This window comes from Apium graveolens, chromosome 3, assembly GCF_009905375.1.
Source record: "Apium graveolens cultivar Ventura chromosome 3, ASM990537v1, whole genome shotgun sequence".
Taxonomy (NCBI): domain Eukaryota; kingdom Viridiplantae; phylum Streptophyta; class Magnoliopsida; order Apiales; family Apiaceae; genus Apium; species Apium graveolens.
In genome coordinates, this window is record NC_133649.1 from 297,578,028 (window position 1) to 297,603,971 (window position 25,944).

Genomic DNA, 25,944 nt, shown 5'->3' on the forward strand with positions numbered 1-25,944 from the left:
CCTTGATATGAAATCTTTATGTCTTCATGTACATTACAAGAATGAAATATAAAAACTAATCTTAAGAACTTATAAGAAGAACTCGAGTTACATTCGAGATCTATAATTACAAAATCAAACGACATGCAAGCCGTATTAAAAAAAAACAAAACCATTAACCTAAGGTCATAAGCTATAACCATCCACCATGATCAATTAACACATAAGAATATGTTAAAACACATAATCTAATCTTAACATATCATACCCATCATGATCTAGTCACAAAAAAAAATCTGGAAAAATTCAGAAAAGTAAGAATTCTGAAAACATTAAATCGCTGTTTATAGGCAGTAAACGACGTCAAACGCCTTACAGAAGAGTCCATGATAGCTTTAGCTATTTGTTTTGTTCAGACACTCGATTCCGTATCGAAAAGGGTATTCGTTCGCGAAAATCGGACACCAGACCCAGATTTTAGAAGATCTGCAACATCTGATTTAGAATCCATATCTAATACGATTCTCATTATAAGAACAAACATAAATCATATATATCAGTATACGTACAGATTATATAATCATCATAAAATTATACAACTCACATGAATATCGTATATTCAAATCATGCATATACAATCATATTGTATCAACATCAAAACATGGCAAATCCTTGTGGTTGTTAATGGCCTCACAAGCTAAAAAATAAACATTGAATTCCATTAGTGATTAAGACATAACATGATATAAAGAAAAAGACGAAGAAAAATGCGAGTGAAATTACCCCTATCAGAGGCCTGAGAAAGGCCAACTTTCTAGAGAGAAAACTCCTCTAGGGGAGTCCAGGTGTCTGTTTGGTCGTTATCCGCAATAAGGGCTTGGTAAGCGGCCTCCTCCTCGACAGTTAGCCTAATGCTAGCTGGGCTACCATCAACTACCTTGCAAAAGGGCCAACGAAATAAGCCGGCCCAATCGCCTCCGGCCCAGGTTAGCCTAAAAAATTCAACTCTTCACTTTGGGTTGTTCTCAACAATGTAGTTGCTATCAAAAATATGGGGACACTTGGGCCTTTGACGGATAAAAAGCCAGCCCGGTTGAGTTAAAAGACTATTATAAAATTTAAAAAAATTTCTAAAAGGGGGCACTGAAAGGGGAAAATTATTCTTAAGGCACAAAACCATAAAATATATGATATTCCTCCATGCAATTAGAGGGAGTTGACATGGGTTTACTTGAACATCTGCGAGGAGGCGAGGGATAAATTCATGAAAGGGGAACCTAAGGCCGACAACTATGGCACCCCGATAAATAAAAAGAGTATCCCCTTCCCAATTGCAAGTTCTATCTCCTGGGGTGGCCGGAGTAATCCTAAGGTAAGGAGGAATTTATAGAGGGAGTTATAACTCTCTATTCTACCATCTACTTCATGGAATATGTTACCGTGATTATAAGAATCTAACTCACCAAGGGAAGGATATTCATCCCCCCTAGTGTTAATTATGTCAACTAAAGATGAGTATGAAGAACGAATCTGAATGAGGGTACCTCGTTTGGAAGTATTCATCTTCGCAAGTCTGGCAAGGTCTCGATCCACCATTGATATTCTTGGGAAGATGGCTTGAAATTCAAAAAATGGTTGAAGGTGGTGAAGCGACAGTGGCAAAGAACACCGGAAATTGCCTTCCTAAGAGAGAAACTAGAGAGATTTGATAGAGAGTTTTTGACTAATGAGTGAAATGAGAAACTCAAGTTCATTCTATTCTTATATAGCACAGGAAATGGGAGATTAAACGACGAAAGCCCATAAAGGTAAGGCCCAATTAAGGGAAGGTCCAGGAAAATGAAGAGTCTGAAACAATCTAAAAGGTTCGAGGTAAGCCGAAAGAGGATAGTTCGATCAGAGTCATGATCGATTAAAGAAGAATCTTGGTCGAATTTTTATTCGGCGTGGATGGTAAAAAGTACTATAGTTCGATCAGAATCCTGATCGATTAAGGCAGAATCCTGGTCGAAATTTTCATCGACCAGGGGCAAAATTGGCCAGAATTCGATCAGATTCCTGGTCGATTAAGGCAGAAGCCTGGTCAAAATTTTCATCGATCGGGGGGCAAAATTGGTCAGAATTCGATCAGATTCCTGGTCGATTAAGGCAGAATCTTGGTCAAAATTTTCATCGACTGGGGAGGCAAAATTGGCCAAAATTCGACTAGAATCCTGGTCAAAATCGACCAGGAATCCTGGTCAAAATTTTTATCGACTAGGGGGACAAAATTGGCCAAAATTCAACCAGAATCCTAGTCAAAATCGACCAGGAATACTGGTCGATTAAAGTAGAATCCTGGTCGAAATTTTCATCGATCAGGAGGGCAAAATTGACCGAAAGTCAACCAGAAACCTGGTCGAAATCGATCAGGATTCCTGGTTGATTAGGGCAGAATCATGATAAAAAATTCCAGAAAATAAGAAAAAATTCCAGAAAAATAAGGAAAAAATCCAGAAAATTGAAAGAAAATTCTATAAAATAAGGAAAAATGAGGAAAAATTAAAGGAAAATTCCAGAAAATAAGGAAAAATTCTAGAAAATGAGGAAAATTGAATGATAATTCCAGAAAATGAGGAAAATGAGGAAAAATTCAATAAAAATAAGGAAACATTCCGGAAATCTAGGGCAAATTCCTGGAAAATACCAGAAAACTATTAAAAAATAGGAATAAGGTAAGGAAAATGATAAGGAGTTTTAAAAATACCTTGAAGCCACGAACAAGGCAAATCGTTGTAAATGTGTAGGTCGCTCCACACTTTACGCGGAGAACGATACCCTGTAAGGGATTAAATGAACTTAACTTTCACAAAATCTTTTATAATTTCCCAGAAGTTGGGGGGAAAATAATAGAGAGAAAAATAAACCATGGCTGTGCAATTAATGTTGCATTAATTATGCCCGTGTTGGGTCAACAATAAAGCCCATTATAAAGGGCCCAAAACCTTGAATATTAATTATTTTCGTAATTAGTAAAAATGGAAAAAATCAGCTATTGATAAAATTCATAAAAGGAATACGAGTCCTTTTGGATCAGCCTCTGAGAGGCCTTATAAGATAAGGAATCAATTTCCTACTTCTGAGGACTCCAAAGTCTACTCTAAATCTGAGACTCAAAAGTGAAAAGCTCCCAAAGGCCTATAATTTCGATCTACTTCGTTTTTGTGATCATTTTTATAACAACAACTATTGACTTTTTAATATTTTCAGTGTTTCTTTGCCTCATTTTTATGTATCCGTTTACATTTGATTCAGTTTTTTAATCAAATATATCTGATCATTTTGCAGGTTGAATTTGCCCATACAAGTTATTTTCTTTAAGTTTTGAAACACCTTAGCATCTGGTCGCAAAATTGTCGGTACCTTCTTCCTGGGAAATGACTTTGTAAAGCACCTTCAGTGTCTTCTTTTAGTAAGTTAACCAAATTGAGTGGTGATTTATTTGTGTGCAAGAGATGTTAATGATGTTGCTCACACTTAAATGAATCGAACTTACGGTAGAATGTGTCTGGTTAGGAAATTACAGTTGAATGTGCCTCGTTAGGAACTTACGGTCGAATATGCTTGGTTAGTAACTTACGGTTGAATGTGCTTGGTTAGGCTTTTAGAGTTTAATAAATGCAAATTCCACATTATTTAGGGAGAAAAAAAAATCTGAAAATCAGTCAACTATTGTATGAATGTTTTTCAACTTATATGTTTAAATTTATCTATAGCTTTTGTGAATATGTGTTGACTTGCTATTTTATTTTTATCTTAATTTTTCAGGTAATTTTTAGACATCATTGTATTTGATTTATGTGGCTTCAATTTAGATTTGTGTGCTTTGAGTTTATCTAACTAGTATTTAGTACTTGGGATCTTGGATATTGTGATGTACCTCTGATTTACAGTATTATATTAGCTTTTCACTTTCCAGTGTGTTACAATGTTACTTAAAATCTTGGAGCAAATTGCTCGACTGATTTTGTATAGTATTTTGGAAGACTGATAAATTGTCTTTTATTAATTATCTACGAATTCTAGTAAATGATATAATCCATGATAATTATTAACTTTCTTTGAGACTGATTTATTTGCTAGGTCTAAATTTATGTTTTAATTATATTTCTAGCAGAAGTCCACATATCACTCGAATTTGTCTATTTTCTTATAGACATATCAGTATTTACTGTGTACATGAAAATCCTAATGATAGATTGGGATTTGCTGACTGTGCAAATCCTGATTCTGCATCAGTGAGCAAATCCTGATGAATCAGTGTTTACAGTATATTATAGTTTGTAATTCACAGTCAGCAAATTCTGATTTTGCCTCAGTCAGCAAATTTTAATTCACAATGCGTTTTTATTTAATATTATTTAATATTATTTTATAATAATTCAAAACATCCCCTTCTAAGATTTTCGATTGGACAAATATAAATTATGCCTTTTGGGAAAAAATTATGAGTTATGACGGTAGAAACATTTTTTTTAGAAGAACAAAATGTGTGTCACATAAATGATCCGAAAAATAATTTTTCGTAACACTAACAAAAAAATAATGCTAAAAAAATAACTCACACTATGCGAAGTGGGAAAAATCCCAATCCCAATTTCAATTAAATGATAAACGATGTTTCACGAGAAAAACTTGTATTTGAATATACTCAATTTATGCATGTAAAAATCATTTTCTAACAAAAAGAAGGGTATCGGGTTCAAGATCTTGGATCGGTCCAATGTTTTGAAGTAATATTGAGTTAATTCTCGTAATCCTGGCCGATTAAGGCAGAATCCTGGTCGAAATTTTCATCGATCAGGAGGGTAAAATTTGACGAACATCGACCAGAATCCTGATTCGACCAGGATTCCTGGTTGATTAGGGCAGAATTATGGTAAAAAATTCCAGAAAATAAGGAAAAATTCCAGAAAATTAAGGAAAAATTTCAGAGAATTGAAGGAAAATTCCAGAAAATAAGGAAAAATTCCAGAAAATGAGTAAAAATTAAAGTAAAATTCCATAAAATAAGGAAAAAAATCCAGAAAATGAGGAAAAATTCCATAAAAATAAGGAAAAATTCTGGAAATCTAGGGCAAATTCATGAAAAATAAAAGAAAACTCCTAAAAAATAGGAAAAAGATAAGGAAAATGATAAGGAGTTTTAAAAAATACCCTGAAGCCACGAACAAGGCAAATAGTTGTAAATGTGTAGGTCGCTCCACACTTTACACAGAGAATGATACCCTGTAAGGGATTTAATGAACTTAACTTCCACGAAATCTTTTATGATTTCCCGAAAGTTGGGTGGACAAATGATAGGGAGAAAAATAAACACTGGTTGTGCAATTAATGTTGCATTAATTATGCCAACGTTGGGTCAACAATAAACCCCATTGGAAAGGGCTCAAAACCCTGAATATTAATTATTTTCGTAATTAGTAAAAATGGGAAAAATTAGCTATTGATAATAGTTGTTAGATATATTTGATAATGTCATGGCTAATATGATTTATGTTTAGATTTCAGATCTTACTTAACAGGACAAATCAGTACTTAACTGTTGATCAGTACTTATACTGGAAGTGAGGACTTAAAGATATCAGTACTTATATTATCAGGAGATAATCATCAGAAGTTAGATATCAGAACTTAAGTGCTGAAGGACGATCAGATAAGGACAGTAGCTGATTAAAGAAAAGAAGATCAAGATAAACATAAGAAGAGATATGCATGAAGAAGGAGTTTCGTGAAGAATGGAATACTTGGAAGAAAAGATATCTGATTGATATATTTTAGGAAGCAGAATTATATTCCATATCAATTAGCGATTATCTTGTAACTGTGTAATATATAAACACAGACATAGGGTTTACACTATAAGTGTTATCATATTCGAGAAGATTATTTATTGTAACCCTAGCAGCTCTCGTGATACTTGTTCATCACTGAGAAGTAACAGTTCCATACTGTAACAGAGTTTATTGTTTCAATAAAGTTTGTTTTCTGTTACTTAATATATTAAAGTTCGATTTGATTGTATTATACACTGTATTCACCCCCCTCTACAGTGTGTGTGACCTAACAAGTGGTATCAGAGCTTATCTGTTAACACACATACAGTTAAAGATCCAAACACAATCATGTCTGACACAGAAACTCCAACTAAGCCTACCAAAACTGAAGAACCTCCAAAGACACAGATTCAAAGTCGGTATGAGACTATCAGAGTTCCCATACTGAGACCATCTGAATATCCCATATGGAAGGTAAGGATGACCATGTTCCTGGAAGTAACAGATCCAGAATACCTTGATAGAATCAAGGAAGGGCCTCACAAACCAACCAAGCTCGCTGTTGCAGTTGCAGGTGAAGCAGCAAAGACCGTACCAAAGGAGAAGAGTGATTATACTGCTGAAGATATAGCATCAATTGCTAAGGATGCTAAGGTACGACACTTACTGCATAGTGCCATTGATAATGTAATATCAAACAAGGTAATCAACTGCAAGACTACTAAGGAGATATGGGATGCTCTGGAAACAAGGTGTCAGGGAACTGACACAATTAAGAAGAACAGGAAGACAATACTCACTCAAGAGTATGAACACTTTGACTCAAAGACTAATGAGTCATTGAATGATTTATATGATAGATTTGTCAAACTTTTGAATGATTTGTCATTGGTTGATAAAGAGTATGATCTTGAAGATTCAAACCTTAAATTCCTGTTAGCTCTTCCTGAATGCTGGGATTTGAAGGCAACGACAATAAGAGACAACTACAATCTTGATGATACAACTCTTGATGAAATCTATGGAATGCTCAAGACTCATGAACTTGAGATGGAACAAAGAAGCAAGAGGAAAGGAGGAAAGTCAAGGACAGTTGCTCTTAAGGCTGAAGAAGAATTCCCCAAAGCAGCTTCCTCAAGGAAAGACAAGGATTCTGAAAACTTGCCTGAGACTGATGCTGATGAGGAGATGATGAAGCTGTGTGCTCTTATGGTGAAAGGAATCACAAAGATTGCATACAGGAAGTTCAGGAAGGGAAAGAAGTTTTCCAGGAAAGGCATAAGTTCTGATAAGAAGAATTTCAGAAGATCTGAAGGCAGAGGAGGAAAGTCTGACAGAGGAGATTATACCAATGTTAAATGCTATAACTGTGGTGAGAAAGGCCACATATCTCCTGATTGCAAGAAGGTAAAGGGTGACAAAGGCAAGGCTCTTGTCACAAAGCAGAAAAGCTGGACAGACACCTCAGACTCTGAAAGTGAGGAGAACTATGCATTGATGGCAAATGCTGATAAAGAAAGTGCTGAGAGCAGTTCTGAAGCTGCTGAAACAAAGGTACCTCGGACTACTTATGCTTTTCATACTGATGATATTAATGAGTTGAGAAGATATCTTAAAACCATGTTTGTTAGTTATAGAGATCAAACTTTAACATGTGAAAGATTAACTTCTGAAAATCTTGCATTTAAGAAAAGAAATAATTTCTCAGAAAAAGAGTTAGTCATGTTCCATCAAACTCAGAAGGATAGAGATGATGCTTTTTATGTTAGGGATGAAGTGCTAAAAATGAATGAATCTCTAAAAACTGAGTTAGAAAAGGAAAGAGAGATTATCAGGACTTGGACTAACTCTAGAAAAACAGCTCAAAATTTGCTAAGTAGTGGAAACTGGAAAGAGGGCTTAGGTTATGGAGAAGATAAGAATGATAAAGGAACTGAAGAAATTAAGCTTGTTATTAAACAAAAGCCAAAGTTAAAACCTGTTAAGTTTGTAACTGTAAAGTCTGAGAATGAGAAATCAGAAGTTAAAGAGGAATTAACTTCTGACAAACTAAAACAGGAAAAGACAGCTGAAGTAAACATAGGCTTAATGACAAAGAAGCAGCTTAAGCATAAGCTGAAAGATGTTAAGAATGCAAACAAGGTAAAATCACCTAGGAAAAATAGGAATGGAAAGGAAGGTGTGAATAAAAGCAATAATTATAAACCTGTTCCTGATGCTCCTAGGAAAACATGTCATAACTGTGGAAGTTCTAACCATCTGGCTTCTTTTTGCAGGAAGAATAAGAATATTAACTCATTACCTTCAAAATCAGGAGTTAAGAGTCAGTCTGTTAGATACAAACCACAAAATCCTTGTTTTCATTGTGGTAGTTTATGGCATTCCATTTATACTTGTAAGGAATATCATAGTTCGTACTATGATTATTATCAAATAAAACCTTCTTTGAAGAAAGTTTCCATTGTTCCTTCTAGTGTAAATTCTGATTCAATGTCTGATAGTGTAAGTTCTGATAAGAAAAATGTTAACATAAACTCTGATGCTAAATCTGCTGCAAATGTTAACAAACTTAATAAGGCCAAAGGATCCAAGCAAGTCTGGGTCCTTAAAACTAATAATTAGTGGTCTTTGTGATTGCAGGGCAACAGGAAAAATATTCTAGTTCTGGACAGTGGATGTTCAGGACATATGACTGGAAATAAGGCCCTGCTATCAGACTTTGTGGAGAAAACTGGCCCAAGTGTTTCTTATGGAGATGGCAATATTGGAAAAACATTGGGATATGGCAATATCAATCTTGGAAATGTCATAATTAAAGAAGTAGCTCTGGTCTCAGGACTTAAACACAATCTACCGAGTATAAGTCAAATCTGTGACAGAGGTTATCATGTTGATTTCTTTGAAGAACACTGTGAAATTGTGAGTAAATCTAAAGGCAAAGTTGTTCTAAAAGGATACAGGCGTGGTAACATTTATGAAGCTAAGCTTTCAACAAGTACTGATGGTTCTGCAATCTGTCTAATGAGTAGAGCATCAATTGAAGAAAGCTGGAATTGGCACAAGAAACTCTCTCATTTAAATTTCAACAATATAAATGAACTGGTCAAGAAAAATCTTGTGAGAGGACTGCCAAAGTCAGTATTTGCTCCTGATGGCCTTTGTAATTCCTGTCAGAAGGCCAAACAAAGAAAATCTTCATTCAAGAACAAGACTGAATCATCAATTCTTGAGCCTTATCATTTACTACATGTTGATCTATTTGGTCCAGTGAATATTATGTCTATTGCAAAGAAGAAATATGCATTGGTCATAGTGGATGAGTTCACCAGATACACATGGGTGTATTTCTTGCACACAAAAAGTGAAACTGCATCTATCTTGATTGATCATGTCAAACATTTGGATAAATTGGTAAAAGATTCTGTGAAAATTTTAAGGAGTGATAATGGCACTGAGTTCAAGAATTTGATAATGGAAGAGTTCTGCAAAAACCATGGAATAAAGCAGGAATTTTCTGCTCCTGGAACTCCACAGCAAAATGGAGTTGTTGAAAGGAAGAATTGAACTCTCATTGAAGCTGCACGTACAATGCTTGAAGAAGCAAAGCTTCCAACCTATTTCTGGGCTGAAGCTGTGCAGACTGCTTGTTTTACTCAAAATGCAACACTCATTAACAAGCATGGAAAAAACACCATATGAGATGGTGAAGAAAAAGAAGCCAAATCTGAAATACTTTCATGTATTTGGATGCAAGTGTTTTGTTCTCAAGACTCATCCTGAACAGCTATCCAAGTTTGATCTAAAAGCTGATGAAGGAATCTTTGTTGGATATCCACTTTCCACAAAAGCCTTCAGAGTCTATAATTTGAGAACAAAAGTGGTCATGGAATCTATCAATGTCTCTTTTGATGACAAGAAGATTACTGGTCTTGAAGATTTCATTGATCATGATCAGCTGAGATTTGAAAATGATGACTCAAATTCTGATACTGAAAATCCTGACAGTCTAAGTCCTGATACTGTAAACTCTGATGGATTAAACTCTGATGTTATTAAAACTGTGGTGACTACGTCAAAGGAAGATGCACCTATGCAGGGGGAGCATACTCAAGATCCTACCACATCTCAAGAAACATCAGAACATACATTTGGCTCTTCAAGTTCTGATTCGTCAAGTTCTGATAAGCCAAGTTGTGATAGTGCTGAAAATCTAAATTCTGAAGAATCCAACTCAGAGAGCATAGTTTCAGGGGGAGCATCAGAAAATGAAAATAGCATGGATCATGGGGGAGCATCCAGTTCTAGAGAAAACCTTCCATCTGCAAGGAAGTGGACAAAGTCACATACACCTGATTTGATAATTGGAAATCATGATGCAGGTGTCAGAACTAGAACAGGTACTTCAAATGAATGTCTTTACAATTCTTTTCTCTCTCAGACTGAGCCAAAGAAAGTGGAAGAAGCTCTTCAAGATGCTGATTGGGTGAAAGCAATGCAGGAAGAGTTAAATGAATTTGAAAGAAACAAAGTCTGGACCCTAGTGCCAAGACTAAAGAATAGATCTGTTGTTGGTACAAAGTGGGTATTCAGAAACAAAACTGACAGTGATGGCATAATTACACGGAATAAGGCAAGGCTGGTTGCAAAAGGATATTCTCAACATGAGGGAATTGACTATGATGAAACATTTGCACCAGTTGCTAGGTTAGAAGCCATAAGGATATTTTTGGCTTATGCTGCTCACAAAAAGTTTATTGTCTTTCAAATGTCAAAAGTGCTTTTCTCAATGGAGAATTGGAGGAGGAAGTATATGTTGAACAACCTCCAGGCTTTGTAGATTCCAAACATCCAGATTATGTCTACAGGCTTGATAAAGCACTCTATGGACTTAAGCAAGCTCCTAGAGCATGGTATGAGACTTTAGCTCAGTTTCTTCTGGAAAGTGGATTCAACAGAAGAACAATAGACAAAACACTGTTCTACCTCAACCATGGAAAGGACTTACTTCTGGTCCAGATTTATGTTGATGATATCATTTTTGGGTCTACAAATGACAAACTTTGCAAGAAGTTTGCCAAACTAATGCAGTCAAGATATCAGATGAGTATGATGGGGGAACTTAGCTATTTTCTGGGCCTTCAAGTCAAGCAGAATGAAGAAGGCACTTTTATTTGTCAAACCAAGTACACCAGAAACTTGCTGAAGAAATTTAGAATGCAAGATTGTTCAAGTGCATCCACTCCCATGGCCACTGCAACAAAACTGGATAAGGATACTGGTAAATCAGTAGATATTACTGACTACAGAGGTATGATTGGCTCTCTACTCTAACTAACTGCTAGTAGGCCTGATTTCATGTATGTTACCTGTCTTTGTGCAAGATTTCAAGCAGATCCAAGAGAACCTCACTTAACAGCTGTGAAAAGAATCTTTAAGTATCTTAAAGGAACAGCTGATATGGGATTGTGGTATCCTAGAGAATCAGATTTTAAACTAATAGGTTACTCAGATGCAGATTTTGCAGGTTGCAAAATTGACAGGAAAAGCACAAGTGGAAGCTGCCAATTTCTTGGAGGCAGATTGGTTTCTTGGTTCAGCAAGAAACAAAAGTCAATTTCCACATCAACTGCAGAAGCAGAGTATATTGCTGCAGGAAGCTGTTGTGCACAGATTCTTTGGATGAAGAATCAGTTACTGGATTATGGGTTAACATATTTCCAAATCCCTATTTACTGTGATAATCAAAGTGCTATTGCTATGACAGGTAATCCAGTACAACACTCTATGACAAAGCACATCAGCATCAGGTACCACTTCATAAGGGAACATGTGGATGAAGGTACAGTGGAATTGCACTTTGTTCCAACAGATCAACAACTAGTAGATATCTTCACAAAACCACTGTGTGAAGCCACTTTTACAAGATTGGTAAATGAACTTGGAATGGTTTCAGGTTCTTTTTCTAAATCTGTCTAGTTTTGTTCTGTTTCATTAGACTTTATGATCAGTATTTACAGAATGTAATCTCTTTGTGTATTCTGTGATTAATTGAAATATGCGTTCAAGTACTCATTGTTGTCTGATATATGTTTCTAAACTCTGATAAGTGATATGTCTGTTTAAGTAACTATTCAATCCTATGAGGATAACTGTGCTAGATACTGACCTAGTAGTCTTTAATAAACAGATGATCCCATGTAAGAAGTAATTATTTCTGTGGAAATCTTATGACACATGTAAATTCTGATAATTGAGCTTAGTTGAGTTTACTTTGTTTATCTTATTACTAAGTCACAAATTAAAATAATGCTACTCATCTGTTAAGTTCTGATACTAGTAAAACTGCTGAATGTACTAAGTGCTGATAAACCTCAATTATCAAAAGAAAAAGCAAAAAGATCAAAGAATAAAATCAGGTACTCCTTTGAGATCTAGAGTAAAAATGTGGAAGGGACGACCCAAGTGCATTGCTGGTATTAAGTAAATATGCATTAGAAAAGCAAAATATTTTCTTGGTGACTTTTCACACTCTATGATTACTGGAGAAATACTCTGATAATAGCATAAATTCTGATAAACAGTCGTGACTCACTTACACTGAGAAGCCACTGTAAAATAGAATTTAAAAAGATGCATAAAATTAGCACAAAACAGTTGAGGTGGACTCAAGCATGAACTCATTCATCAGTAGGTTTCAGGATAATGACAGCTCTTTAGCAAAATTTTAGTTATGCCTTATTTCTAAGATGTACTGAAGTGAATCAGACTTTACTCCTTGTCTGAAATTTAGCTTAATGCACACACTAATCACTCCATCTGAATGATGAAAATTACTGTGGTGGTCTATGTTGTTTTAGATAAACAGTCATTGTGTCATTTTGCACTAACTCTGAGGACAAGTTCTGGTTGCATATTCTGACGATTAAGTTCTGAAGAGTATAACTCAGAACTTGTATGAGGATTTACTTAGATAGGCATTCCTTTTTCGAGTTAAGAAATTATGTCCTGATGACTGTTAAGTTCTGAAATAAGTCTAAGTTCTGATATTATAGTCTAAATTCTTTACTTGACTTATTTGTGGATAAAATTTGATAACAGTCTCAGTACAAACTAGAACATGTGAAGTGGAAGATTAATAGTCACTATGGTTAGGATTAATGGTACTCGTACTTGAACAGTCAACTTTTACTTGTGTCTTGTGCGCATTCAACCATATTTTCTCTTTCCAATGAATGTTATTCTTTTTCAAAGTCAGGGGAAACGAGGTAGAATTAATTCTACCTGTCAGCATTAAATACTTTTACGTCTCCTGGCATTCTCTTGCCTATATAAACAGCCTCTTCACATCAGCCTTCCCATCAAATTCTTTCTCACAAACTTACCTTCATACTTTTTCTTTCAAAAACACAATGGTCAGATACAACATATTTTTGAACTACCAAAACTTCAATATGGAGCTAAGCTGTGCCGATTGGCAGCAGGAATGGCACGTCACGGCCATTCCCGAGGAGATATGGGACTCTATCCCACGGGAGGTACTGACCCAACTCCTGTTCTTCTATATGGACTACCATCGCCATCTGGAGCGATTGGAGGAGGAAAGGCTGGAAGCTCTCCGCCAGCAAGAGCGTATCATCCGACTCGCCATTCTATTTGTCGAGAGTAGGAAGAAGAAGAAATGATTTAATCTCGTCTTCTTCCTATTTTTCTTCATCATCAGCTTTGTCAGGCTTCTTAGCTAGGACTAAGGCTGTTGATGTTAGGTTTAGTAGCTTAGGTCACTTGATTTCTTTTCAGAATATTAATGATGCAGTGAAAAATAATTAAATCAGTGGGAACGGTTTCAATTTTGAATTAAAACTATTTCACCTTGATTAATGGAATATCTGGGTAAATGGAACGGTTTTTTCCTTGAAAACAGGCAAGTGGGCACTGTTTTCTCGCGCCCAGTAACTATCCGTTATTACTGCATGTCTGACAGGTGTCCAACGGTAACATTTTTTTTTGGAGTATAAGTACGACAGAGAAATGATTTCTTTAATCTTTTATTTCCTTCATACTTTTTCTCTCTACTTGCTTTTACTCTCTCTTTCTCTCACGTTGGTTTTTCATACAGACATTTTATCAAACACCTAACAGGCACTTTTAAATCTCAATTTTTCACATGGCACCTAAGGATTTAATTATTGATGGAGCTAAGTTTGTTCCAAACAACTATGCTGCAATTCTTGATCATGCTGAAGTTCCATCTGAATTGCATTTTGTGCAAGATCTTCTTGCACACAGTGAGATTGGGTATGCATTAACCCAACCTTCAGTCTTTTCGAGTCAACAAGTTCTGATGTTTTGGCGGACTGGGCACTTTGATGATGGTGGTAAACATGGCACTCCCAGTATTGTTTTCGAAGTGGGTGATTCATCTTATGCAGTCACTCCTGGTATAATACACAAAGCTCTATATCTCCCAGAAGGTTGTACTTTTTCAATTCCAGAAGAATCAGCTCTTCAGGAGTTAATGGCAAATTTGGGGTATGAACGGAGTTTGGCAAAACTTGGGCAGTTGAAACGGGCTCATATCAGAAGAGAATGGAGCTTCTTCTTCGACTGCATCACCAAAGCTTTTGGGAATAAATGTTCGAATTTTGATGCTATCCCAATTCAAAGTCAGCACATAGGGTATGCTATTATCAATCAAACTCATTTTTCAACTACTAATGCAGAGCTACACAAGATTCAGGAGAACTTTATCAAACAGGAACAAGTTTGGAAAATTGATAAGAAAAAGTTCTTCCAACCTACCATTGACAGGATTGCTTATATTGAGAAGACTCAAGATCATCAACAAGCTCAGATTGATGAAATTCTGAAAAATCAAGCTTCTCAACAATCACAACTAACTGAAATCCAAACCTCAGTGGAATTGCTTATCTCTCTTCTACTACCCGCTGATGCCAAAAAGGGGGAGAAAGTAATTAAGTCCAAATGCAAGGCTGACAAGACACTGACAGGAAAGGATAATGAAAAAGATGATCAAGGAAACTCTGGAATGGGTAGAGGTCATAGTCAAGGTAGAGGATTCACATCAAGACAAGCTAGTCACAGGACAAGTTCTGATACTGGGAAAAGATTAATTTCTTCTATTGGTAAAAGGATAAGTTCCGATGAACTTTTGGATCTTGATGAGGAAATGTCAAGATAGTTATTTCTTTAGGAAAATCCAGGAATGGACTTGGAGAGTTTAATGAAAGAAGAAGCCAGGCTTAAATCAGAGAAAGTCACATCTAAATCTGAAGCTTCTGGTAAAGAGCCACTTCCAAAACTCAAAGGCATTGTAATCAAAGAAAGGACACATACTGAAGCAACATTGGCTAGATCACAACCGCAGATAGATCCAAGATCCAAGGGTAAAGAAAAGGTTGGTGAACCTATCAAGGTTTATGTGCCTCCTGAGGATGAAGAAATTACTGATGAAAAGGATAATCTTGCTCTGACTTCAAGAAAAGTTCTTAAAACAACCTCTGACATGGCTCAAGTTGTTCAGAGTCAAGAAATTGTAAGTTCTGATATTCAGAAGAAGCAAGTAACCTCTGACATAGCTCAAGTTAACTTGATATCAGAAGATAGACCAAAGACACTCTCACCAGGATTCACTAAAGCAAAACAGACTCAACCTTTGAAGACTACTGCAAGTGGTTTTGAAGCAAGAGTAGTTACTGGAAAGGAAGCAAGAGATAAAACTGGATTGGGAAGTGTTGATGAAAGAAGAGTACATAACACTACAAATGATCCAACTTCCTTGAGTGAACCAGGCATTGGAGCAACTCCTGAGAGATTGAATCAACTGGAATCTGTATAGATCGTTTACCATACCTACTTGAAAGAATACATCATATTGTATTTCATGACAGATTTTAGGGTTTATCATATAAGACAAAATGCCATTCCATTGAAGTATTTTGAAGAATTGGAGCATGTACTTTTCTTACTTCAAGTGGATGACAGAATAACAGGAACTGCTGCAAACTACTTAAAAGAACAGATTAAGAGACATAAAAGGCTTTATTCTGTTAAGTCTGACAGCACATATGTTCCAAAGTACAGAGATCACAATGGTGATATTGTTGATATGAAGCCTAATACTGCACAGATCAGAACATATCTTGGTATTAAGGGACTTGAATTCAATCTGGAGTCTGACAAAGCCTATGTCATAAGACTAGATCAGGAGTTGAGAAAAGCAAAGATCAATGATCTCAGAGCTGCAATCTTTCAAACTGGTGAAGATACTGTAGAGCTTAAAGATGTTAAAAGGAGAATGATTGATGAACTCAGATATGCTGAGAAATGTTTGTTGAAGAACTATCTCAGAACAACTCCTGACATCAGAGAGATCAGATAATGAAGCCAAGTCGAAGATCTACAACTGCTTAAATTCTGATATTTGTACAGACTGAAGTTGTTATCAGAAGTTGAATATTGGTAAAGCTTTAAGGACTGTAAGTTGTAGTTATCTAGTCTAATTCTCATGCATTTGTACTTAATGTTTTTGACATCATCAAATATCTGTTAAACTTGTATATTATGCTAATTTACAAGTTGGGGGAGATTGTTAGATATATTTGATAATGTCATGGCTAATATGATTTATGTTTAGATTTCAGATCTTACTTAACAGGACAAATCAGTACTTAACTGTTGATCAGTACTTATACTGGAAGTCAGGACTTAAAGGATATCAGTACTTATATTATCAGGAGATAATCATCAGAAGTTAGATATCGGAACTTAAGTGCTGAAGGACGATCAGATAAGGACAGTAGCTGATTAAAGGAAAGAAGATCAAGATAAACATAAGAAGAGATATGCATGAAGAAGGAGTTCCGTGAAGAATGGAATACTTGGAAGAAAAGATATCTGATTGATATATTTTAGGAAGCAGAATTATATTCCATATCAATTAGCGATTATCTTGTAACTGTGTAATATATAAACACAGACATAGGGTTTACACTATAAGTGTTATCATATTCGAGAAGATTATTTATTGTAACCCTAGCAGCTCTCGTGATACTTGTTCATCACTGAGAGGTAACAGTTCCATACTGTAACAGAGTTTATTGTTTCAATAAAGTTTGTTTTTTGTTACTTAATATATTAAAGTTCGATTTGATTGTATTATACACTGTATTCACCCCCCTCTACAGTGTGTGTGACCTAACAATAGTCCTAAAAGGGATATGAATCCTTGTGGATCAGCATCTGAGAGGCCTTATAAGATAAGGAATCAATTTCCTACTTTTTAGGACTCCAAAGTCCACTCTAAATCTGAGACTTGTCCACCAAGTCTTCAAACCCTAACCTAATTATAAGGCATCATATGCCTATATAAGGGGTCTCCCCCCACAAATCAGAACTAAGTTTTTTGACTTGATATTTGGCAAACAACAAAGTACGTAGGCATCTTGTGAAGGCAGATCGAGTCACGAAATACGAGAGCAGTCAAATTGAGTCTCGAAGCTCATGAACCCTAGTAACAAATATGACCTAGTTTTCAATTCATAACAATATTTTATATTCTTGCAGTCTAATTATTTGATTGAAAATTTATGAGAGTTTTTGGATTTTTTTATTCATGTTTAAACTTATTATGATCTTTGTTATTGTAAAAAAACAAGACTTGATCATAATCTTGATGATGTTGTGCTAGATTTGGGATTCTCGCAAAGTTTTATTTATATGTTTTTATGGTGTCAAAAAATTATTTCATAATGATATGTTCAAACTTGGAATGAATGAATAGACAAGGAAATGGTTACCACTGTTGCACTGTGGATTTGGATCAAAGTACTTTTTACCGCCATTTTCTATTTTTTGTCTAACTTAAAAGTGGAAAGCTCCCAAAGGCCTATAATTTCGATCTACTTCGTTTTTGTTATCATTTTTTTTAACAACAACTATTGGATTTTTAATATTTTCAGTATTTCTTTGCCTCATTTTTATGTATCCGTTTACATTTGATTCAGTTTTTTATGAAATATATCTGATCATTTTGCATGTTGAATTTGCCCATTATTTAAGTTTTGAAACACCTTAGCATCGGGTCGCAAAATTACCGGTACCTTCTTCCCGGGGAATGACTTTGTGAAGCACCTTCAGTGTCTTCTCTTAGTAAGTTAACCAAATTGAGTGGTGATTTATTTGCGTGCAAGAGATATTAATGATGTTGCTCACACTTAAATGAATCGAACTTACGGTTGAATGTGCATGGTTAGGAAATTACGGTTGAATGTGTCTGGTTAGGAACTTACGGTCGAATATGCTTGGTTAGTAACTTACGGTTGAATGTGCTTGGGTAGGCTTTTATAGTTGAATAAATGCAAATTCCACATTATTTAGGGAGAAAAAATATCTGAAAATCAGTCAACTATTGTATGGATATTTTTCAACTTATATGTTTAAATTTATCTACAGCTTTTGTGAATATGTGTTGACTTGCTATATTGTTTTTATCTTAATTTTTCAGGAAATTTCTAGACATCTTGTATTAGATTTCTGTGGCTTCAATTTAGATTTGTGTGCTTTGAGTTTATCTAATTAGTATTTAGTACTTGGGATCTTGGATATTGGGATGTACCTCTGATTTACAGTATCATATTAGTTTTTCACTTTCTAGTGTGTTACAATGTTACTTAAAATCTTGGAGCAAATTGCTCGACTGATTTTGTATAGTATTTTGGAAGACTGATAAATTGTCTTTTGTTAAATATCTACGAATTCTAGTAAATGATATAATTGATGATAACTAATAACTTTTTTTGAGACTTATTTATTTGCTAGGTCTAAATTTATATTTTAATTATATTTCTAGCAGAAGTCACATATCACTCGAATTTATCTTTTTTCTTATAGACATATCAGTATTTATCCCAATTTCAATTAAATGATAAACGGTGAAAAACTACTCAATTTATGCATGTAAAAATCATTTCTAACAAAAAGAAGGGTACCGGGCTAAGATCTTGGATGGGTCCAATGTTTTGAAATAATACTGGGTCCAATGTTTTCTGCGGCCCAGATTCAGCCCAAAGAGAAAGGCGTGTGTGGGGGCATACATATACCTATATATAAGGGGTAGGGATTTGTCCTCTCTCCCTCCTTCCCCCCTAACAATTTTACAAATTCCTACGGTTAGTTAACTTATAACATTTTCGATACATAAATTAGGGTTTATTTATCAATCAAATCATATACTAATACTACTACTTGTTTTGTGCAGATACAACTCTACACATGGCGGAACAGGGTGGTGGTGGTGGTGGTAGCCAGTGCCAGGCAGTTGATCTCTCCAAGCACCCCTCTGGAATTGTACCCACTCTTCAGTATGCATCCCCCCTCCCCTTCATTTTCACCCCTTTTCTCGATTTTACTGTGTTACAGATTTCATTATTTTACACTTCCCTTCGATGCCAATTTTACTACCTTCATATTATTTACTTGATAATAATGTTAACGTACACATGTGCCTGCTTTTACATTTCTTTCTAATTATACCTAATTATTCTCTTGTATGTAAACAAATGATGCCTTAATTCACCTATAAGCTGCCACGTTGTTTCACACAAGACTTATTTAAAAGTTTATCCCTCCATTTCCCCTTTTTTCTTTGCCTCATTTGTTGCTAGCATCCTAATAAACACCGCGAACCTTTCCCGCCCTAGGCTACTCCTGTTTACATTTTAGGAATAAGTTATAGTTATGAATTATATAATTATTACAGCTTCTACAACATCTGTGTTTTTGTGGCTTGTGATGATTTTTTAACTCTCACACTTTGATTATGGGGTTAATGCTAAAGTTACAGGAGTATAAAATTAGGCTGAATTATAAATTTTGATCACCACTAATTTTCTACTAACAGGAATGTAGTATCAACTGTCAACTTGGATTGCAAGTTAGATTTGAAAGCCATCGCATTGCAAGCAAGAAATGCTGAATATAACCCCAAGGTACGAATCTTCATCATAATATCACTTTACTTCAGCTTTCTTTGATGGAAGAGGAAGAAAAGAAGCCAGACTATAGGATAATTGTGGTCTAGGAAATGAAAGACTTGTTTTGTTTCAGTTGTATACCTTGGCTAATGATAGTTAGCTGTGTAGGTCATTTTTTAATTAAAATTTCACAAATCATTTATTTGCAAAACTCATTCTTGCACTTGAATGTTTGAGAACCATTACAAGTTATTGCTAACTAAATGTTTAGCTTTGTTGATCATGCTTTTTTAATGATTACACAGCGTTTTGCTGCTGTAATCATGCGAATCAGGGATCCAAAGACAACAGCACTTATATTTGCTTCGGGGAAAATGGTGAGTTTTGTTGACAGTTTCGTTCCTCAACTCCTATAATTTATTTTTATCAAACAGCAGATGCTTAACTTTTACATGTGTCTTTCTGTTGATTTAAGTTATATAAGGCTTAACAATCTTACTGCAGCGCTGTTTGTAAATCTTTAGCCAAATTTCTTGTAATTATCACGGCATACTGGCATGGCCAATTTAATCTATACGTTGTAATGTAAAAAGTTGGTCATTTTACTTGTACAAGAATGAGAGGAATAATAATTGTTTTAACTAAGATTGAGAATAATAAAAATTTCCGTAAGTATGTTCTGATTTAAATGATTGGGATACACTTATACAAAACGGGACAATAATAACAATTTTTTAAATAAAATTGACAAAAATAACAATTTCCTTATCTACCGGCTAGTTTTGATGATTGGGATACGCATTTACAAAATAAGTATTCCGTTTATATTGTTGAGTAACCAGCTCATCTAAAACCTTAAGGTATTAGAGGAAGGCCCCAATAGGATCATATATTTAACACTCCCCTCACTCGAAAGCCCATTTATGGGTCGAAGAGTGGAACACCAGCACCCATCTTTGGGGTATTAATTGCCTTTAGTGTCCACAATAAATTGTGAGAATATTGGGGGTGGCTGGGAATCGAACCTTAGTTCTCCCGCCAGCCTAAGCTCTGATACCATGTTGAATGTTGGGGGTGGCTGGGAATCGAACCTTAGTTCTCCCGCCAGCCTAAGCTCTGATACCATGTTGAGTAACCAGCTCATCTAAAACCTTAAGGTATTAGAGGAAGGCCCCAATAGGATCATATATTTAACATATATAAGATGTATCAATTTTTTAAGTATAAGCATCTGCCAAATGGGTATACCATTAAGTGGGTATCCCTTTATATGCGATGCATTATTTTTTTTAGAATGCGCATCTGTCAAATGGTTATTCCATATGGGATACTCCTTTCACAAATGCGTATCCTTTTAAATATTTAAATAGAAATAAAAAAATTCAAGATACCCTATTCCAAAATGCATAACATCAGTACCCCTTTAGAAAATGCGTATTCAAATTGTAAATGTCGGTGACATACGATAATATCGGTATTCCTATTACCCCAATCTGAAAAATGGTTATATACCTGGCCTTCATCCTTCACTTGCCACCTTTAGCTTATTTGGTTATATTATATTATATGTGGGTTGTGCATTTGCCCTGATTCTTATATTTATTATAAATTTTAACTATTTATAACTTCCCTCGTGATATAGTCCTCATGTTGTGTCCAGGTTTGTACGGGAGCAAAGAGTGAACAACAGTCAAAATTGGCCGCAAGGAAGGTCGGCAATTTATCATGAATTTTGATTTTATATCTGCTTGTTACTATGGTCTTAGAACTTGAGTTACTATGGGACATTTATCGGGTTTGGTCTGTTAAAGTCTTTAACACCCAATAATGAGAATCTTTGTTATATATGTGATTTTTAACAGCCAAGACTTAGTAAATAAATACTTGCGAGATGTTCATATAACATTTATATTTGATGTCCAGTATGCACGAATTGTTCAAAAGCTTGGATTTTCTGCCAAATTCAAGGTATCCCTTCTCTTGGACAATTATAGTATCCATTTTAGAAACTTATTGTTATCTTAATGGCTTTTAATATTATGTTCCATTGATATGCCAGGACTTTAAGATACAAAACATTGTTGGTTCTTGTGATGTGAAATTTCCCATCAGACTTGAAGGTTTAGCATATTCCCATGGTGCCTTTTCAAGTGTATGTCTAAGCTGTTGTCTGGCTTTCTTAACCATGGAAATTAAAAATAGATGCTGCAATTTTTAGTGCTAATTGTGTTTATGTGTTTGCAGTATGAACCAGAATTGTTTCCTGGTCTAATATATCGGATGAGACAACCCAAGATTGTCCTCCTCATCTTTGTATCAGGAAAAATTGTAATTACCGGAGCAAAGGTGATGCAGGCTGCCATAAACATTTACTTATAAACTTTTTATTACCTTTAAAGGCTTACAGTCTTTCGAATGGCTCATGCACAGGTGAGAGAAGAAACTTATACAGCATTTGAGAATATATACCCTGTTCTTACAGAGTTCAGGAGGAATTCGCAGCAGTGGTATGCAATATATTTCTTTCTTGTTATTTTCTTAATGGAAGTGCAACTATCTTTCTTATTATGTAATGTGTGTTTGTGCTTGGAGTCTTATTACATTTTCAGTTGCCTGTGTTTGCAGACTTGTGCAGATTTGTGCCTGATGAAGAATCAACTTGATATATCAGCTTGATACTGAAGAGCTTTCAACTGCATGTACCCGGGCTCTAATAAGACGGCTATAAGAATTGACATGGCTGGGTTAGAGTTTTTTTTATGTAATGATTAATGATTCTGAATAATTAAGACATATGGTTTTGGTTTTTTATGTGATACAGTTAAATAGACAATCTATATACAAGTGGAAAAGCATTTAAATTTTGGGGGCCATTGTTTATGGTATATTAGTTCGATTAACAAGATTTTATTGTTAATTTCATGTGTTTGTTTTCGGTTTAAGATTTTAATATGTTGGATGATAATTCATTGTGATTTACCGAGTCACTTATTTACAGTGCGGTGTTGTTTGTTGGATCATAAGTTTTTGTCATTTTCCGAGTAACTTACTCCCCAATGTGTCTGGTTAAAGAGTACAAGCCCTGAACTTAATCTGAAGTTGCATGTCATGCTGGTTAGTTTTGAGCTACAAATGGCAAATCATCCCTTTAGTTCATTCGAAATGTCTTTTTTTTGCTAATTGAAATGTGTTTTTTTTATGTTGATAAAAATATTATTTGCCCTACCATGTTCTTAGTTTTACTGGGACAACTAGTCTGTACAGTATATATATATTAGTAGATTGCCTTGGTTATATTGTTTCGTCATCTCGAAAGAGCTAATTCCGCAACTTATTACTTGCTCTTGCTTGCCCTTCTTTCGATAAGTGTCCTATATTTTTGTTCTTTTTGCTGAATATGTATCTTATATTTACATTAGTGGTAAATCTCCGGACAATTTAGTAAAAGAAGATCAGTTTAGGTAAAAGTGTTGTAAGTACGAGGATATAAGCTTCTTTAAGTTCTCTAGACCGTAAGAAGTTGATAGTAAGATAATTACATTTGAGCAAACACTATTGTTGCATAAAATTTGAGCAACCGTGTACATGTAGATGTAGTTTCGAAAAGCTACCATATCTAAAATATTATGTGAATATAAATGTCTGTGTTATCCTACCAAAAAAGAGATTTACATAAAAAATGTGAAGACGGATAAGAATAGCAAAGCCACCAGAAACGGGCGACTTCCAGAAGACCGTGATAACAATATCTGAATCGGAAAACTGCATTGGCCTTGTGATAAATTCTGTGTAGTCACAGCAGCCAAACCTTGAAAATTGCAGCTCAAATTCCCTTGATTCTGTACCTGAAAGTAGGCATTAAATGCGTATGATGCATTTCCATAAGCATCCAAGCCATTACAAGATGACCCGTAACCAAGGGTCGTACAATCAGAAAATGTGCAGGCATAATTGATATTCTCAGCAAGTTTACTCAAATCTTTAGCATTTGGATTGAACACGCACCATCTTTTTGGTAGATACTGCACATTTTGTGCAGGAACGACAAGCTTGTTCTGTCCTTTTCCCGAAAAATCCATTCCAAATTTTGGTTGTCCGTCATACTTAAAAATTCCCCAGTGACGCTCAAAGTTACCAGGAGCTATGCTCTTGATATCTTCATCAATTAGTCCAAACAAGTAGACTTCTACAAATCCAGGTCGAAGAGGTGTGCCTTTATTAGTTCCAAGCTTTGGTAAAAGGCCATTGTAGAATCGGTATGCATTGTTCATATTAGCATTCTTGTCACCGTCGGTGGGCCAGCCAACCTCGCCTACGATAATTGCCATGTCAGCATATCCGGCAGCTTTCAAGGCAGAGACCAGAGTGTCAAAATTTGCGTCAAAGACGTTTTGGTAGGCGATCCCATTATCAACAATAGGACTGCTAACTCCATCAAAGAAGGCATAGTCAATGGGGAAGTTGTCATTGCCGTAAAGACTAAGGAAAGGATAAATGTTAACAGTAAAAGGGGCCTTGTTCTGTGCTAGGAATTGGACAATTTGGGTCATTTCGCCAAGTATGTCCTGCCTAAACCTTCCAGCAGAAGGGACCGGATTATTAACATCGGGTGAATTGTAGACATCAGCATTAAGAGGAACAGTTGCTTTAATATAATCTAACCCAGCTTCATTAAGGGCATTTTGGATGTTTCGAAGTGCTGGGAATGTAGTATCTAGAAATGAGTTATTGTAGGATGTCAAGAAAGGTTCATTGCCAACTGCCACATACCTGTAAAGAAGATCTAGAGATGAATTACAAGTACACTTTAGCCGGGGGCGTATCTAGTAAGATGCACCATGGGACACGTGTCCCTCTTAAAATCAAATTTTACATTTTTTTCACCATTAATTTTTTTGAAAATATATGAAAGTGCCCCCATAAAAATGCAAAACCATAAGAGTATCTTCCCAAAATTTGCTCAGTGTCTTCCTAAAAATATATTTCTGGATCCGCCCTGCTTGCAGGGGTTACATCAAACGTTTCAATGAATTTAGGCATGCAACAAATAATCAGATCCTGGACCAACAGATTTGGTCATACCAGGAAAAGGTTTATTATACGTATGAGGATTGATCAAAAGAACACATCTAAATTCCAAGAATGTCAACCTTAGAGACAGAGGCTCATTTAAATTTGATATCCTAACCAAATGACAAGAAATTTTATAACAAAACTAAAAAAAAAGAGAAGCTTGGACTTACTTGATGTTAACACCACCGTTGTAATTGTAACGAGTAACATTACGCTGGACCCATTGTTTAGCTCGTTTGTAAGTGTTCATGGCAGCAAGCTGATCATTAGGAATCGCAACCATGACCTCGATATCGGAGGCAACAAGAGCGTTCATGGTATTGTCATCAGTATCAAAGAGCTTAACTTTGTTGATTCCATTGTCTTTCAACATCTTAACTACCACTTTTGCTGGTAATTCATGACTGGCCATAGTACCCCAGTTCACACCTATACCATGTACACTTATAATAACCTCCTTTTTACTCAAAATCAACAAGTAGATGATCATGATGATAGTAATCCATACATGCCCTCTTGACATCCTTTAGATTCTAACAACAACAACTCTAATAAAAAGGGCGGAATATGAATAAATATTTTAGGCTTTATTCGATAAAAAAGATGGATATCAAAGTTTCAAGAGAAAGAGAGTAGTAGCTAGTAGTTGTTTTGTAGCAAAAGATGGAATAAAATTAAAGTGATAGTGGGGAAGATTGAATTTGAGGATTGTGAAACTAGGCGGGGTGTATAAAATATCTATTACAGATTTTTTCCTGACCATTTATACAAGGTGAAGAGTATTGTATTGTTTAATGGTCGAGATCTTGGTTAATACGTGAGTTAAAGAGTTTAATTCATGGCGATTAGTGGAGGAGGATAGTGAGAACAGAACACTGCAGGGGCCCAGTAGGCCCAGTCCAACTTTTTTGAAAAAGATGAATTTACCGAGTACCGACTAATAATATACTGATGAGTGGAGGGGTTAACATATTTTTCGAGAAGATCAATTAATTACCATGTATGACATTTGACAAACGTAGGGTTGACAAAATTATTATTTTTAAGAAATTTTTTTTAATAAGAAATATGAGATCAAATTTTTT

The 25,944-nt window shown here is 35.3% G+C and overlaps 2 protein-coding genes across 2 annotated transcripts; one reads left to right on the forward strand and one right to left on the reverse strand.

Annotated features, from left to right (window-relative positions):
* Positions 1 to 18,960: 18,960 nt before the first annotated feature.
* On the forward strand, positions 18,961 to 22,652 carry LOC141711186 (TATA-box-binding protein-like). The gene is made up of 10 exons (XM_074513612.1): positions 18,961 to 18,982; positions 19,072 to 19,174; positions 19,714 to 19,801; positions 20,092 to 20,163; positions 21,447 to 21,497; positions 21,710 to 21,754; positions 21,846 to 21,938; positions 22,031 to 22,132; positions 22,217 to 22,293; positions 22,412 to 22,652. Coding segments are annotated over exons 2-10 (618 nt in total). The 5' UTR covers positions 18,961 to 18,982; positions 19,072 to 19,085; the 3' UTR covers positions 22,413 to 22,652.
* A 654-nt stretch (positions 22,653 to 23,306) lies between these two features.
* LOC141713735 (glucan endo-1,3-beta-glucosidase 8-like) lies at positions 23,307 to 25,668 on the reverse strand. The gene is made up of 2 exons (XM_074517298.1): positions 25,030 to 25,668; positions 23,307 to 24,556 (listed from the first exon to the last, which is right to left on the reverse strand). Exons 1-2 carry the CDS (start codon positions 25,380 to 25,382, stop codon positions 23,455 to 23,457), a joined length of 1,455 nt encoding a protein of 484 aa, XP_074373399.1. The 5' UTR covers positions 25,383 to 25,668; the 3' UTR covers positions 23,307 to 23,454.
* Between the last annotated feature and the right edge of the window lie 276 nt (positions 25,669 to 25,944).